The 14,782-nt window shown below is 37.5% G+C and overlaps 1 protein-coding gene across 1 annotated transcript in view; it reads right to left on the bottom strand.

The window, feature by feature from the left end:
- The window catches only part of erbb4b (erb-b2 receptor tyrosine kinase 4b), a 318,305-nt gene extending 305,231 nt beyond the window's left edge, over window positions 1–13,074 (bottom strand). The window contains exon 1 of the mRNA XM_008403838.2: window positions 11,734–13,074. Within this exon, the coding sequence (XP_008402060.1) occupies window positions 11,734–11,812 (79 nt within the window). The 5' untranslated portion in view covers window positions 11,813–13,074. The remainder of the gene's footprint in view (window positions 1–11,733) is intronic.
- Between the last annotated feature and the right edge of the window lie 1,708 nt (window positions 13,075–14,782).

Here is a 14,782-nt window from a genome sequence, read left to right as displayed (position 1 = left end):
TATCACGTTTTAACAAGATATGTATCACGTTTTAACAAGATACGTATCACGTTATAACTTGATAGCGCTCGATTTTTTTCTTTTCCTGCGTGATAGCAATGCGCTTCCGTAATCTAAGGCACTAACATACAGTGAAATTAGGAATTTTTTACTGGAATATGCAACATGTCAAAAATGTGTAGAATCGCCCATCCCGTCATGTGGCAAATCTCCACTAGCTTTTTACATTTCAAATAGTTAACTTCAGGAACGTTCAAAGCTCAGTCAGATTGGACCACCTAAGAACATCCATCTTCAGGTCTTGCCACAAATTCTCATTTGGATTTAAGGCTCAACTTTGACTAGGCCATTCTAGCACATGACTATGATTTGATCTACTTCTATTGCAGCTCTGCATGAATGTTTATATTTATTACCTGCTGTAGGATGAATCTCAGCTAAGGTCTCAACTTTATTGCAGCTTCTATCAGGTTTTCCATTAACTCCAACAAAGTCTTCTGGCATTAAGAAACACCCATGGAGCATAATACTGCCACTACTGTGATTTACTGTAGAGATGTGTTTTAGATCACAAGCAGAGTACATTTTCTGCAACAAAGCACTTACCTACCAACAAGTTACATTTTGGAGTCATCTGGGGGCAGCAACATTGTCCACTTGTTTGCTTACAGAGCTTGTATCAAATTCTAAACAGGATCTGTTTTGGCTTTTGCTGAATTAGAAATTTCTACTTGCTATTCTTACATAAAAGCCAGATTTGTGGCGTGTACACCAGTGCATATGTCAACACATTGTTCTAATTGAGCTGATGATTTCTGCAGATCCTCCAGTGAAATGTGGGTCTCTTGTGGGTGGTTCAGTAAATAATCCTCTCCTAGCCTCATCTATTTTTTTTTATTTATTTTTTTTTGTGTGTGCATGTCTTATTAGGTCTGCAAGTGTGCTTCACACTTTTTGACGATGGATTTAACAGTTCTGTGACATACGTAATGCATGGAATATCGTTTTAAAATTTCATCCTGCTTTGAACTGAACAGATACACAGACTAGTAATGAGGTAGTTTCTTATTGGTTCAATGGGCTTATATTTGACAGTATAAGAAAGTGAATTCATATGAATGCCAGACTTTTTGGGCTTTACTGTGTTTTAAGAAAAGAAAACTGCAGAATTGTCTATTTCAAAATTATACTCTACTTTGTGTTTTTCATACAATAAAAAAATATGTACTTGGTTGTGATGTGACACAATGTAGAAAGCTATGATGTGTGAACACTTTTGCAAGGCACTGTGCATACACTGTTTTACTGTGATAAGACTGAAAAACTTTAGAAACAGTAACTAATATATTTCCTTTGCTTTTACTTAGTTCTAAGCCATTTAAAAGCAGCAAAAGTATTTTGCATATTTATTCGGATGCACAAAATACTAAATCAAGATTTAACATGAAGCTTACATTCCGCTGGCCATATCATTCAAATCCATCTGTAATTACATTGTACATGCAGATTAGCCATGAATATTTTAGAAGATTACTAAAAGCGGAAAGAGACAGAGAAGGAAGGAGTTGAGAGAAATCAGCCCTCTAACATACACCCACATACGGAACTGCATGAAAAGCTCGTTTGAAGGTGGAGCTAGTCTTTCATGCCCAAGTTGTCAGCCTATTATCATCCTTTCATATATTTGCCACCATTATTAACTGTGAGCGGGAATAGAAAAAAAAATAACAAAAAGTGAGAATAAAACACATCACTCCAATATGTCAGACTGTCTCTTCAGAAGGAAGGTAGAAAAAAAAAACAAAAAAAAAACAGCAGACCAACTCTTATCATCAAACTCTCATTCGAAGCCGTGGCGGTAATGAGTGTGTCTTAACAAAGATTAGCCATAATTTCCATTGTCATTTTAATGCTCCCACATTATGTGGAGGCTTACAAAGCCAAAGATGAAGGAAGAGGGTGGGCGGAGGAAGACGAACAAGCAGACAGTGGAGCAGAGAAAGAGTCTCTGGAGCTTGCTTGGTCTGTCAGTCACCCCACCCCCCACCCCCCCAACCAAGCCTTCACACGCACACCGTTGGACACAATCAGTTCACACACAGACAAGCGTTCATGTACGTTGTTCACGCATGTTGTCACCCCATTTTGAATCTCTCAAAATGTGGTTGTCTAAAAGGGTCGGTGCCTGAAAGCCTCCTGCGGTCCTGCAGCACGATAGACGGGCTTATTGTTACAAGAGTAGCAGCAACAACAAAAGGGATCAAAAGCTTTGCAAGCTGACAGACATACATGGCATGTTCAGTCCGCAGACAACTATATTGTTTAGCGAACATGCGACTGACGCTTTCAAAGGTCTAGAACATGCCAATTTGCTCCTACTATGTAGTGAAAGCTCAGGGTGACGGCAGGATGTGTGGGTATATGTGTAAATGTGTGGGAGAGCCTTGCGTTTGCCAATCTATGACGCGAGTTGGCATCAGTTAGCCCTGACAGCTTTAAGTGGACTCAGTTTGAAACAATGTAGTGTGGTTATTCTTTTTACAGTTTTAGTGATTAAATGTTTAATGTTCAAAAGACAGAAGGGAGGAATAGGCAAAAAAGGAAGAAATGTGAGATCTGAATCAAATTTAAGGGTGTAGGCCATGTAAAGGGGATTCAACATTAAATTGAGATTACCAGAATTGTTCAGATGTTTTGAGGTGACGTTCTGTATAGTTTTTGTCAGTAATGGTTTCCTTATTTGTAGCAGAAAGATTTCAGTTCACAGTGAGTTTGTCACACACAGCATTTTAAATGTCTACTTCAAGGGAAGAAAAGTAAATTGCGATTACCAATCTCTATATTTGCAAGACACTCTGGTGGATACGGACAGTAAACTCCACCAGTCGAACACGTAGAAGCGCCAACGTTTAAAATCTATTATTACTGCATTACTTTCCACAATCATTAATATTTTAGACATATTTGAGTTTAATTGTCTGAGCAAAACAGGGTAAAAAAGCTTTACTTTTGAATCTGGTATATAAAGTCTTGAGTTAAATGTGTAGTTTGTGTTCACTGTAATCCTCAGTCTTCGTGAGAAAAATTAGTATTTTATCATCATGTTACTCATCCAGGTTGTGCTTTGTCAGATGTTAATATGGCTTTTTGTGTGTGTGTGTGTGTGTGTGTGTGTGTGTGTGTGTGTGTGTGTGTGCGTGAGGATTATTATGCTGAATAGTGAATCCTTGCAAAGTCTTTTGATAACTTTGAGATTTTTAATGGTTTGTTAAAAGATTTAACAAGATTTTTTATTTACAACATTTCATTCAAATGAAATCAGAATTATGCAAGTTAAGTTCATCTTAAATTCCATATAATGAATGCTTATATACATTTATTTTCTCCCAACATAATTTCCCCAGTTAATTTCTGCAAAGTCAATGACGTAAAGCAATTTGACTGTGCTGTAGAATAATTAGGATTTAGGTTGGCTGTATGTTATTGAATCTGAATATGTGTTTGGATTTTATGGTGTGACGGCAGGGGGAATCTGATCTTTTAAAAATGAATTTGGATTCCAATTCCTGTCCAATTATAATTGCAAATGAGTTTGATCTGTTTGTGTTGTAAAGTGCTGGGAATTGGTGCAACATAAATATACACTGAACAAGTCTTAAAAATGTAGAAGTATGGTTGTGCTTTTTCTTTGAATAACCTCCTCAAAGAGTGAGAAGGAAACTTGCAGCAGCAGTCATGCAGGGATATCAAACTTTCTCAGAGAGACTGCATGTGTCCATATTATCCGGCTTAACGTCTTGGATTTTTGCTCACATTGATTATAATGCAACACAGATAGAAGGTCTACATTATTGCAGAAGCTCTACATTGTGCTTTTTCAAACTCCCCTTGCAGACCAGATGCACATATACCGACCTAATTAAAGTGCAACTGATGTATATTACAAACCATATCCTGTAATACTTTAACAATGTCTGTGCCTATGAGAGATTGCTGCACTACCTTGTTAATGAAGGACTTCCGTTGTTGTGTATTTACAACTCCAGAGCCCGAGTTATGCAGAGTCTATTTGCATTTCTCATGTGTCTTTAGTTTCGTTTTTTTCCCCTCTCACACAGAAACACTCAAGCTTGAACATCCTGCAGTCAACAAAAATAGAAAGTATAACAACAAAATAATACTGATGAGATGAGAAAGAGGAAATAAACATTCAATTTCTAATGTACCTTATCAAATGCGATTTAATCTAACACTTACTAAAATGCATTTTGAATTCTAACATAGCCCAATTAAACACATTCACGACATTGGTGACACATTGGTCCTTCTCTGACATGCCTCTCTAAAAGCATGTTTAATAGCCAAGCTGACAATGATGCATGGCAAAACACATGCACATGTATGGCACATTCATAACTGCAGGTGATAAATGAGGGTGCACGAGTTGGTAAAGGTCAGAGAGGATATGATCCAATCATTTCTGCTGGCCGCAGACAGTCTGGTTATGAGCCCATCAACAAGTCAAATTGAAAAACTGACTCCATTCTCGTCCTCAGAGGAAAGAAAAAAATAGGACAACTGTGTTAAAACAAAGCATTTTGCAAGTAAGTAAAACAAATTTAAGCACAACATTGCAGTAAATTAATCGGTAGTGCACAAAAAAACCCAAAAAAAAACCAGTATCTATGCATTTTAAGTCACAAAAGTACTTTTGAGTAAAACTCTGCATACACTACAGATTCTGGTGCACAAATCCAGTTTTGGTCATTTCATACCAGACTTTTTCAGGTATATAAAATAGCAATCCACTCCTGCCTGGACTGCCTTTGATGATCCTCATTAGAAATAAATCTCTTCTATAAACCATTTGCGATGCAATTTCAAAGTTAATTCATAGCACAAAATATTAATTGCTCACTGATCTCAGAAATCCCTTAAAAACTAATATGAATGTAAGAATTAGTCAGACGCAAATGTCAGACGTCAAACAAAAACGTTTACAGGGCCTGAAATCCGCTACAGGATTAGGGGTATTGCACAGTAAATTTTTGATTCTTGGAAATCTAGTTTTTGTAAAGTGGAAAATTCCTGCATACAGACACAGGGATGTGTGATAATGTAAACGTTTGCATCGGTACCACAAATTAAAATGAAGAACACTTCTAGAGGTCTATCCTCTCTTAAAAAAAACAACAACAAAAAAAAACTGTTGGTTTTGCATGGAATACTCATCAAAATGCTTTTCAGCTGAAGGAGAGACTGCTGCCAAAAAGCACCATAAAAAAGTGATGCCAGTGAGGTGGATAATGACTCAAATACTTGGAACCTCCAACAGACACTGATCAGGTAGCACCAAAGAAAGATAAGCAACTCAAATGAAATTGTCTTCCTAATTGGACCAGAATATATCGAAGGCTTAAACAACAATGACTGAATAAGCTGTTCCATTAAAAAAAAACAAAAAACTAAAGATTCTACAAAATATAAACTTATCTGTGCTTCTCAGATGATGTCTCTCACAGAGTAGTGGTGTAAAAGGAACTTCAGGACAATTCAGCAAGAAAAAGTGATCTTTAAAGCAACTGAAGACATGCAGATGGAGTGTGGAGAGTCAATGTACGGAGATTTGAACCTGCCAAAGTTGGCAATAAATGTAGAAATAGATAAAGGGCTTTAAAATTGTGGTAAATATTCCATCCAAAATATATATTTTTTCCTAATTTACTTTATCAGTGTGATGTCAAATAATATTTGTTTTTAATTTAACAGTATTAATTTATCATGATTATTTATTTTCTATTTTTTATTTTATTGCTTTACAAATTAAGTTTCCTTTTTAATTATTTTTTTTCATTTTATAAAATCTTGTATTTTATTAATAAATTGGTATTCATTGTCAAATTTATTTTATATATATTTTTTTTAATCTAGAGAAGCTTTTTTAGTCATATATCAATTAATTTTCTTACTTTTGTTTCATCATACTCTGTTGTTTTTACTCCGTCTGTCGCTTAGCGATAAACTGTCAAAAAAGTCTGGGCAGAAGAAGGAGCCTGTTTGGTGGTCACTTAGAGTCAGCTTCTCTCCTGCTGGTCAAAATAAAGATCCAACCTCTACGTTAGGAAAAACGCACAGATTTTATATAAAATAGTTTCAATAAAATCTCTTCTTTATTTTATAAAGAAGAGATGGAGGCAAGAGAGAACGATTAGCGATGTAACCCAAAACGTTAAGGAAAGAGGCAACAAATTACAGCAATGTAAATAATAAAGACGTGTCAGGTGACGTGTCACACTTTAACTATTTAAGATCCTATTTTTCAACAAAGTTGGACAGATAAAAACAGGAGGAGTGGATCATGGAACCAAAAGACAATTGAGGGCATAGATAAATACAGAAGATTTAAAAAGTGAATTTCAACCTCCTCTGGTTTAATAGAGCAGGTTTCACAATATTTTAAACACTTGGACTCCATATACAGTTGGAGGTTGGTAGGAAACCTCTGCTTTTTGAAAATGTTTGTCAGAATGATTATGTTTGGAAAACTTTGTAAATTTAGAGGTGGTTACTTTTTTATAACCAGTGTCTTAACGTAGAACCAGTGATCTATTTTAAGAAGAAAGGGTCACAAAATGTCATATTTAATTTGAGACAACTAGCTCAAACCTAAATAAGTGTCAAAACCAGTGGTAAAAGGGGGAATATAAACTCTTAATAAATTAAGAACTTTGTTATAACCAGAAAAAAGCTGTTGCATAATGGCTTTAAGAAACTAAGCTGAAAGAAAGCTCCTGTGGTGTTTTTATCGATACCAGTGATTTAATAGTATTGAACTTAAAATTATATCTACACATTAAATCAAACTCCCGTAAGAAAACGTTATTGACATAGAAACGTTTTCGCCTTCCCTGCCCTTCAGACGATCAAACTGGGTATTCAACAATCCTTTTTTTTTTGAGACAGTGAGGATTTACGGAGAACCCCGTGGTTTTCACCATTCTCACATTAAATCCTGCGTGGATTATTCATCCATAAAGTTGTTTTTTCAATCATTTTATCCGGCTGAAGAGTGAAGTCCCCAGAGAAGACCAACACAACAAATTACAGTCTGTCTTGGTTTTGTCACTCTTGTAAAGAAGAAACGTCGACAAATGTTCAGCAATGAAAAGCAAAAATCCAAAGGCTTATATTTAATACGCTTTTCACACATTCTAAATAATAACATCTTGTCAGCCATGAGGTGTTAACAGGATATTTTTATTTTTTGTAACCGGAAGGAAAGGGTTTTGATCAAATTAAGAAGAAAATCTCTTTATAAAAAAGGACCAACTGCCAAAAATAAGGTAAAAAAAACACAAAGGTTCACATTCCTTTTCTCAGCAAATGGAAGTGAATTGGTATCTAATCAAAGACTGCCATTCTTCTAATATAAAGCCTGGTGTCAGCACACAGGGTCAAAGCTCCTTTAACAAGCGACTGCAGATATGACTGTAAGAGGGCTTTGTGACATAGTCGAGCAATGTAGGCTGCTAGATTCTATCGCCTGGCAGTAACTGGCAGAAGAAAACACACAAAACAGAAATGTATACAAGATGCCTCACTCTTTGTTGCAGAACCAGAAAAACTGAGACGAGGGAAAGGGAAAAAAAAAAAGAATCAAAGTTTCCCCCCCATTTTTTCTCTGCTCAAACCTTGCAAACATTTTGCATATACAATGGATCCGAGTAGTGGAAATGTTTCGTCAATTTCTCTCCTGCAACCAGTCAGTGCAGCCATGAGATAATCGCTGAAACAAGTGAAAGGTTCTTCAACTACATTGTGCATCCACCTTTTCAATCAGCTGAAGCAAATATGAATTGGCTGTCAATGAGAATGATTTAAAGATAACAGTTTGTCTATATTGATTTGAATACATGGGTTGAACAAGCAATGCCCCCACCTGGGGACTTGCAAATGCACCTTTACATGAGTTGTATAAACTTTCATACACACAGATACATTTTTCAGAATGAGGCCACGTGGTTTAGAAAATGGCAGCTCATTCCTGAGCTCCTATAGTTCCAGATCACAGCTGCTGTCAAATGAAGAGCTGTACGCTGCACAGCGACCCATGTGGTACGTATATTCAGCATACTGCAGACACAGTCCTCTACAACAGGAGAAAACGGGGCTGGTCAGAGACTCTGGCCCTGCTTAAGCTTTTTACTTGCCAACGGGCCACAAGACATCCTGCCAGGACATTACAAACACACCAGTTTTACACATACCATATGTAAAAAAAAAAATGGCATAATTTAGCAGTGTCTGGATGTTTTGTCTATTTTAGAAATTTGATTAAAAAAGTGAAACCCCCAAATTATATTATATTTATGAGACAAAGTGATATTTTTCAAGCAGTTTTATGTCATTTTGATCATTCTACTAATGACAACTCAGATTTCAGCTGAAAATTGTGTGGTAGGAAAACATGTAGCGAAGAACATATTTACAAACAACATGGATAAGACGGGTTTTTTTTTTAAACAAAGCCAGTTCAACAGGACTGGATTGTTGCTCATAACACTAAATTCCTCAAATGGAAGTAAATTTACCATTTCATTCAAAAAGAAAAGAAGAATGGAAAGACACAGAACCAAATTTGCTTTGGTGTGAGGCTTCTAGAGAGAGTGATGATCTGTTGATAACATTGATATCATCTATTGAGCCACTGAGTTCTATCACTCTTTAAGTCAGCACAGCTACCTACCAGGAAGTATGTGGTTTATGCTTTTGTCTACAAAATCAAAGGACATGCCAATTTCATTTTACATCATAAGTTGGCACCTGCCCACAGTGCTTCAAGTACCAATATCTGATTCAAGGACCATGGTATCGCTGTGCTTGATTGGCTAGCTGACTCAGCCAACCTGAAATCCCCAACTTAGCTGTAGAAGTATGGTCAGACAACTCAAAACTTTACCTCTAATATACAGTCAAGTTACTAGTCTTAAGGTATACTTTCGTTTTTAAAAAGATAGACTTTCAAACCCTTACTTCCATCTTACTATTCCTGTGGTCTGATGGTTTTTTTTCTAATGCTAGGCCAGAAGGTCTGATTTACTTTGCGTCCCTTTATGGAACATATAGTAAAGCAACACGGCCCCTTCCCAACGTGTTGCTTCACAAAGCTTCCTCATCTTACAGAAAAAAAAAACAAAAAACTATTTGGCCATTTGGATATAATATTGGTCACAAAACTTGGACAAAATGTATATTTCATTTTTTTTCTCTCTCGTCTTAGTATACAGGAGCTATACTGAGTTTCAATTTAAAAAAATAAATACAGCAAAATGAGAGGAAAACGCTTTTAGAAAGTACTTTATTGAAAGTGCTTTTATTGTTAAAATAAACTCGACTATTTTGATCGTCAAGGAAAATATATTCTATTATGTACTTACTACAATAGTCAGGCAAAGGCCATGTAAGGTCTGAAAGAAATTCTGCCCAGGGTGCCACCTAGATTTGAGCTGCTTCTGCAGAAAACGCCAAGTTAATTATGAAAATAGAAATACGCAATTAACACCAGTTACAAACGCAGGTCCATAAAAAAAGGTGGCACTTTGAAGACAAGAACCACTAAAGCAACATAAAAGGTGAAGGATTTTTACATTGATTTGTCATTATGGCTCATTAAGAAAGACAAAAGCATTCATTAAAAGAAAACCTAAAAAAAAAAAAATGAAAGAAAGAAGAAGAAAAAAACATCCGTGAGACAAGCGCGTGAGCATCCTGTTCAGCACACTCGTAAGAAGTCGTTCGCGCGCGTTCTGCTCGAGCTCACGCACGGGCGCACACTAAGGGAAATTGCCTTCTCCTTTTTTTCCAACAGACAGAAGTTAATCCGCGTTTATGCCAATTCTCGCACTGATATTTGTATAATCCGCTCTCCCTGCGTTTGTCTGCAGTTCTCTTTTGTGTCGCCTTTACTGCTTTTTTGCAAAGCACATTTACATAATTTGGAGTTCTACTGGCGGAATGGCGTAGAGTTTTTGTTGCTTTACCGTGAAAGTGAATTACTCTCGTCTTCTCCCTCCTAATCCTGGGTTCCGCTGCTGGAACACGGGTGGGAGAAGTCCCGACACTCTAACACTTATCCAAATTTAATATGTGCCTCACTCCATTTGTTTGTGCACAAAAATTGAGAGAATGCAAGACGGGTCCAGCAAGAGTTCAGCCAGCCAACGTCATTATTCTCCTCCAAAACGTAATCAACGTCGCGTAGAAATGTACATTATTGCGACTAAATGTGAGCAAAAGGGCAGCTTGGTGCAAACTTTCGAGGATTACTTTCTATTTCTTTCACTCCTTAAATTTAACTCTCGCACAATGCAAACGGGTTAAAAGTTCAAATTTGAAACTTACTTGAAGAACAAGGAGATACATTTTGAATGAATAAATAAAAATCACAAGAACAAATTGGCATTGCAGGAACACATATATAAAACTATGTTCTGATTAATCAGTCGAACGGATAGACAGTTCCTTTTTTGGAATTTAGCGTGTTATTTAATTATGAATTTTCATTCCTAATTAATTCCTACTAAATAGTACATCAAGAAGCAAATGTACTTGTACTCCCCGTTTATCGCAAGCATTCCATTCCAGTCCGAGCCTGATTTTCTCGGAAAACCAAATCATATTTTGTTTTTTTTTTGTCGAARCCAAAATATGATTATGCATTATGATGATCATGATTATGATGGCGCTTTAGCCTATTTCATCTCCATCAGGAGCACATCACCGAGTGCACCTTATGCCGCCCTGTGCGTAAAGAGCGTCACTGCACTGTACAAACAGTACTTCCACTGTCAAGAGTGGAAGCCCTGCATGTGCGCGGAAATACTGGCTGTCAACATAATGCCTGAGGGAAGCGACAGGGAGGAAGAAAAAAAAAAAACAAAACAGATTTTTCCCAGCTTTGTTTTTTTTTTTTCTTAAATGCCGGTTAAAAGACTGCAGATGGGTGGGCGGGTTAAAGAGTCACACAGCAAAAAACACTAACACAACAACATGCGACTCATGAGAGGCAATCAATGCAGAAGTAAGTTGCGGATTTCCTTTGTCTGACTAAGCTTGCAGAGCAAAAAGCTGCTACACGTGAAACCTGCCGTCTTGCAAACCTTCATCCAATTAATTAGGAGACATAAAAGGACGTCTCACACCCAGTTATCTGGGACAAATCAGTCTGTAAGGGCAGAAAACAATGGAGTAGCAGAGCAACTTTCGCGACAGTTGCGCATTTGACAGCCTGCTTATCCACAGGAGCAGCAACAGCAACTTTGTCCGTTGCTGCGCATTTACTTCGCGTAAAGGACGCGTGTGACGGACATCAAGTGCCCCAATTTCAACAGTGTAGCTTTGTAAAAAAAAAAAAAGAAAAAAAAAAGAAGAAGAAGAAGAACAGCAAGTCACTCGATTGGGTTCATCACAAGTAGATCAAAGCTGCGACCTGCCATCTGCTCAGACCAACACACGCGCTTTCAGCGGAGCAGAGAGGCTCTAGTTGCGGTTGTTTCCAGACAAAACGAATCCATGAACATAGCGTTGCTTATGTACAACAAGGAACTGTACTGATAAAGACAGAAGAAGAAGAAGTAAGCACGTTTCTGCCGCCGCTGCGCTCGATTCGCACCTATCAGCTCCAATGAGACACCGGGAAGGGGGGGAGGTGGCAAGCACTTGGCTTTTACTCACCTGATTGTGGAGAGACGACCCCAAACAAGACGCTTGTCAGGAGAAAGCCGAGGCAACACAGGACAGACGTTGGCTTCATTGTTGTGCTTGGCAGGTATCTCCTTTTAAATTCACATGTCCAGCGAAGTATCCCTCATTCACGGCAAGAAAGGATGAGCCGCTTTGCGTTTTTTTTTTTTTTGTTTTTTTGACGGTTCCTCAGACTGCGAGTTTTGTGAGCACTTTGTGGCTGCTTCTGCACAAGTTTACAGTTTGTCCAACTGTTCTTTGAGTCGTCTCTGTTGTGCCTTCTGGCTTAATTTGTCACTGACCGCAAGAACAGAAATTGTGGGAAAGCAGCTTCTAACTCACGCACTGAAAACCAAAAAGCTTGCCCAAAAAAAAAAAAATTGCGTAAAGCACTGTACTCATACCATTACTCCCCGTCTTAGACACAATATGCAGCTGCAGACTCGCATTCTCGAGACACACCTCCAAGTCCCCTGAACTCCTCCCACTGCGCCCTGATTGGCACAGGTGCCCGACGATCACCCCCCAAAGTCTACTGGACTCCAGCGTGGTGCGCCGTCCTATTGGTTGGCACAAGACGCCCGAGACCCCCCTAGAGTTCGTGCTTCGGCTGGCTGTGTTGCACCTGTCACCCTGAAAACAGCAGAGATCAATTCTGGGATGTATTGGTATCATAAGTGAAATAGAGCTGACTACTACTTATCGGTGGCTTCCGTTCAACTTGGACAGACCTCATCAGGATCCGATAAGATGTGGCTTCATTTTGGAAGTGTCGGTATGCTGTTGTGCTTTTCTTGTGGAGCAGTGAAATTATATAGAACCAGAACAGATTTAATTAACAGTCTTGCTTTATGTATGTGCGGCTCTTTGGGAATCACTTTCCTCTTCATTAATTTTCCTCGTCTAAAGGCTGATGTCAAGAAGAATGTTTTTGACTGCAGCATTTTCAACCCGTTTTCATTCTAGCAAAGCAAAATTATAATCAATGACAATGTCAATATGTTTAAAGGTATAAACAAGTAAGACTCATAATCGCAAAAACGGCCTGGAATATTGTTTTATCCCCATTTCACTAAATAATTTTCAAATAAAATTGGATATTGCTGTGGACTGATTAGTGTGGATTAAGATTCACTGAAGACATTTAAGCGAGCAAATGTCAATGAGAAAATGTGAGCTATATTAGTTGAAATAGCTCACCATATTTAATCACAAACACAAAATATAATTTTTTCAGGGGAGGATGGGATCGTTGCGATATTTGGGATATGCTTGCAGTTCATCCAGACTATTTGTTTTTCGGTTATAGAACTGTATAGTCAATAATACCAAAAAAAGAGAAAAATATATATAATTAGAGGCCTTAAATAATGGTAAAATTAAAGTTGTTGTTTTTTTATGTTTTAATTTCCATCTGGGCAAAGGGTCATATTTCAACTATGATGCTGTAATGAGAAGTGAAGTGGCAATTTTTTTTAACCTTGACAAAACCACTGACGCCTGGAAAATCTCATCCCATTAGCATAAAAACAGGGGAAAAACACTGAGTATAAAGTAATTAAAATTATTCAATTTGGACCCATAACGGTCCCAGGGTTATTTGGTTTAAAAATTCTGCACGGATTCTACTAAAAGTGAAAGATGTTTTACCAGATAATGAAACATTCAAAATATCATCCAAACAGGGATCGTCCAACTCCCCTCCTCATGTGTTCCTGCTTAAACACATTTTATTCAAATGACAGAATTTGCTCCTCATTTTTAAGCTCTGCTTAATTCTTAGTTCATCCAGTTGTATTTAACCAGAGAGACATCTAAAACATCAATGGCATTGACCCCAGACTCTGAACTCCACTGACCTAAATAGAAGATCTAACATTAGAAAAACTATATGGTCTCTCAGAAGATTAAAGAAAGGAGTTTGCGGCCTAATTCTGTTTTGAGTTTAAAGAAGAAATGAAAGGGAGAATAAATTCAAAATCCTTGAATTTATTTACACCTAGGCCAGCAAGCTTCTAGCACTAGACCCAGCAGAACAGAACAGGAAAGGAATGCCAGATGATGCTAGGAAGTTATACTGTGTAATGTTGTAAATAGGTCCAAGGTAGATGAGGGTTAATTGGAATCTTCTGCAGCTCTACATCCAAATAATAAGCACAACAAAATGTCAAGGTTGAGTAGGCCTCTTTGATCCCATGGACCAGAGGTCTAGGGTGTTGAAGCAGAAAGTTGGAGGATCTCGACCAATCTACAGATGCTTCCTAAAAAATAGTTTCCATGTCGGTCTGAACTACCAATCAGATATAGTCTTAAGGAAACCTGAGAGATAATTTTCAAAGAGCTATTGAGCTATAAAACACTTTCTTTACACAGGTGATTGATCAAAATCACAATCTATTACTATATCCAAAACACTGTTTCATGACCTTGGATGTTTTTACACTCAAAGTTGCAATCGTGTTTATCATTCTAGGGAATTAAATTATAGTTTCACATTCAGGGTTTAACAAGTTAGCCAGTATTTCAAAGTACAACTCAGCTGGGATTACTTCCCACATGTTAGACAATCTCCCTGACAGAGGTCATTACAAAGTTTAGATCAAGATACTGTTGTGCTTGCTGTGCTACTTGCTCTATACAAAAAGTAGTGACTTTGTGGTGACTGAGAGTTAACTAAGAGTAAGCAAAACAATGAGACAAAAGGTTACTGCTTTCACCAGCTGGTGCTTACTTTTTGCTCTTTGGGAGCAGGTTAAATGCCTCCTGGAGTTAAAATATGCCCACACATCTGGGCCAATTTGCAACTGCATGCCCAGCTCCTCTTCTCCTCTAGCTTCCAGTCCAACTTTGTTTGACTCTTGCAAAAACATGAAGACACACTGAATAGTTTAGATTTTATAAGTCTCAAAATAGTTTTTTAAAGCCCAGGGGGAAAAAAAGAATATCTTAGCAAAGACAAAAAAAATTAAATACTGATTATTTGTATTTGTTAGATCAAGTCATATAGTTGGAGTTAAGCTGATTTTTTTTTGTTCTGATT

Source organism: Poecilia reticulata, linkage group LG2 (genome assembly GCF_000633615.1).
Source record: "Poecilia reticulata strain Guanapo linkage group LG2, Guppy_female_1.0+MT, whole genome shotgun sequence".
Taxonomy (NCBI): Eukaryota; Metazoa; Chordata; class Actinopteri; order Cyprinodontiformes; family Poeciliidae; genus Poecilia; species Poecilia reticulata.
Note: the sequence above shows the minus strand (reverse complement) of the source record. Positions and strands in the feature narration are given on the sequence as shown.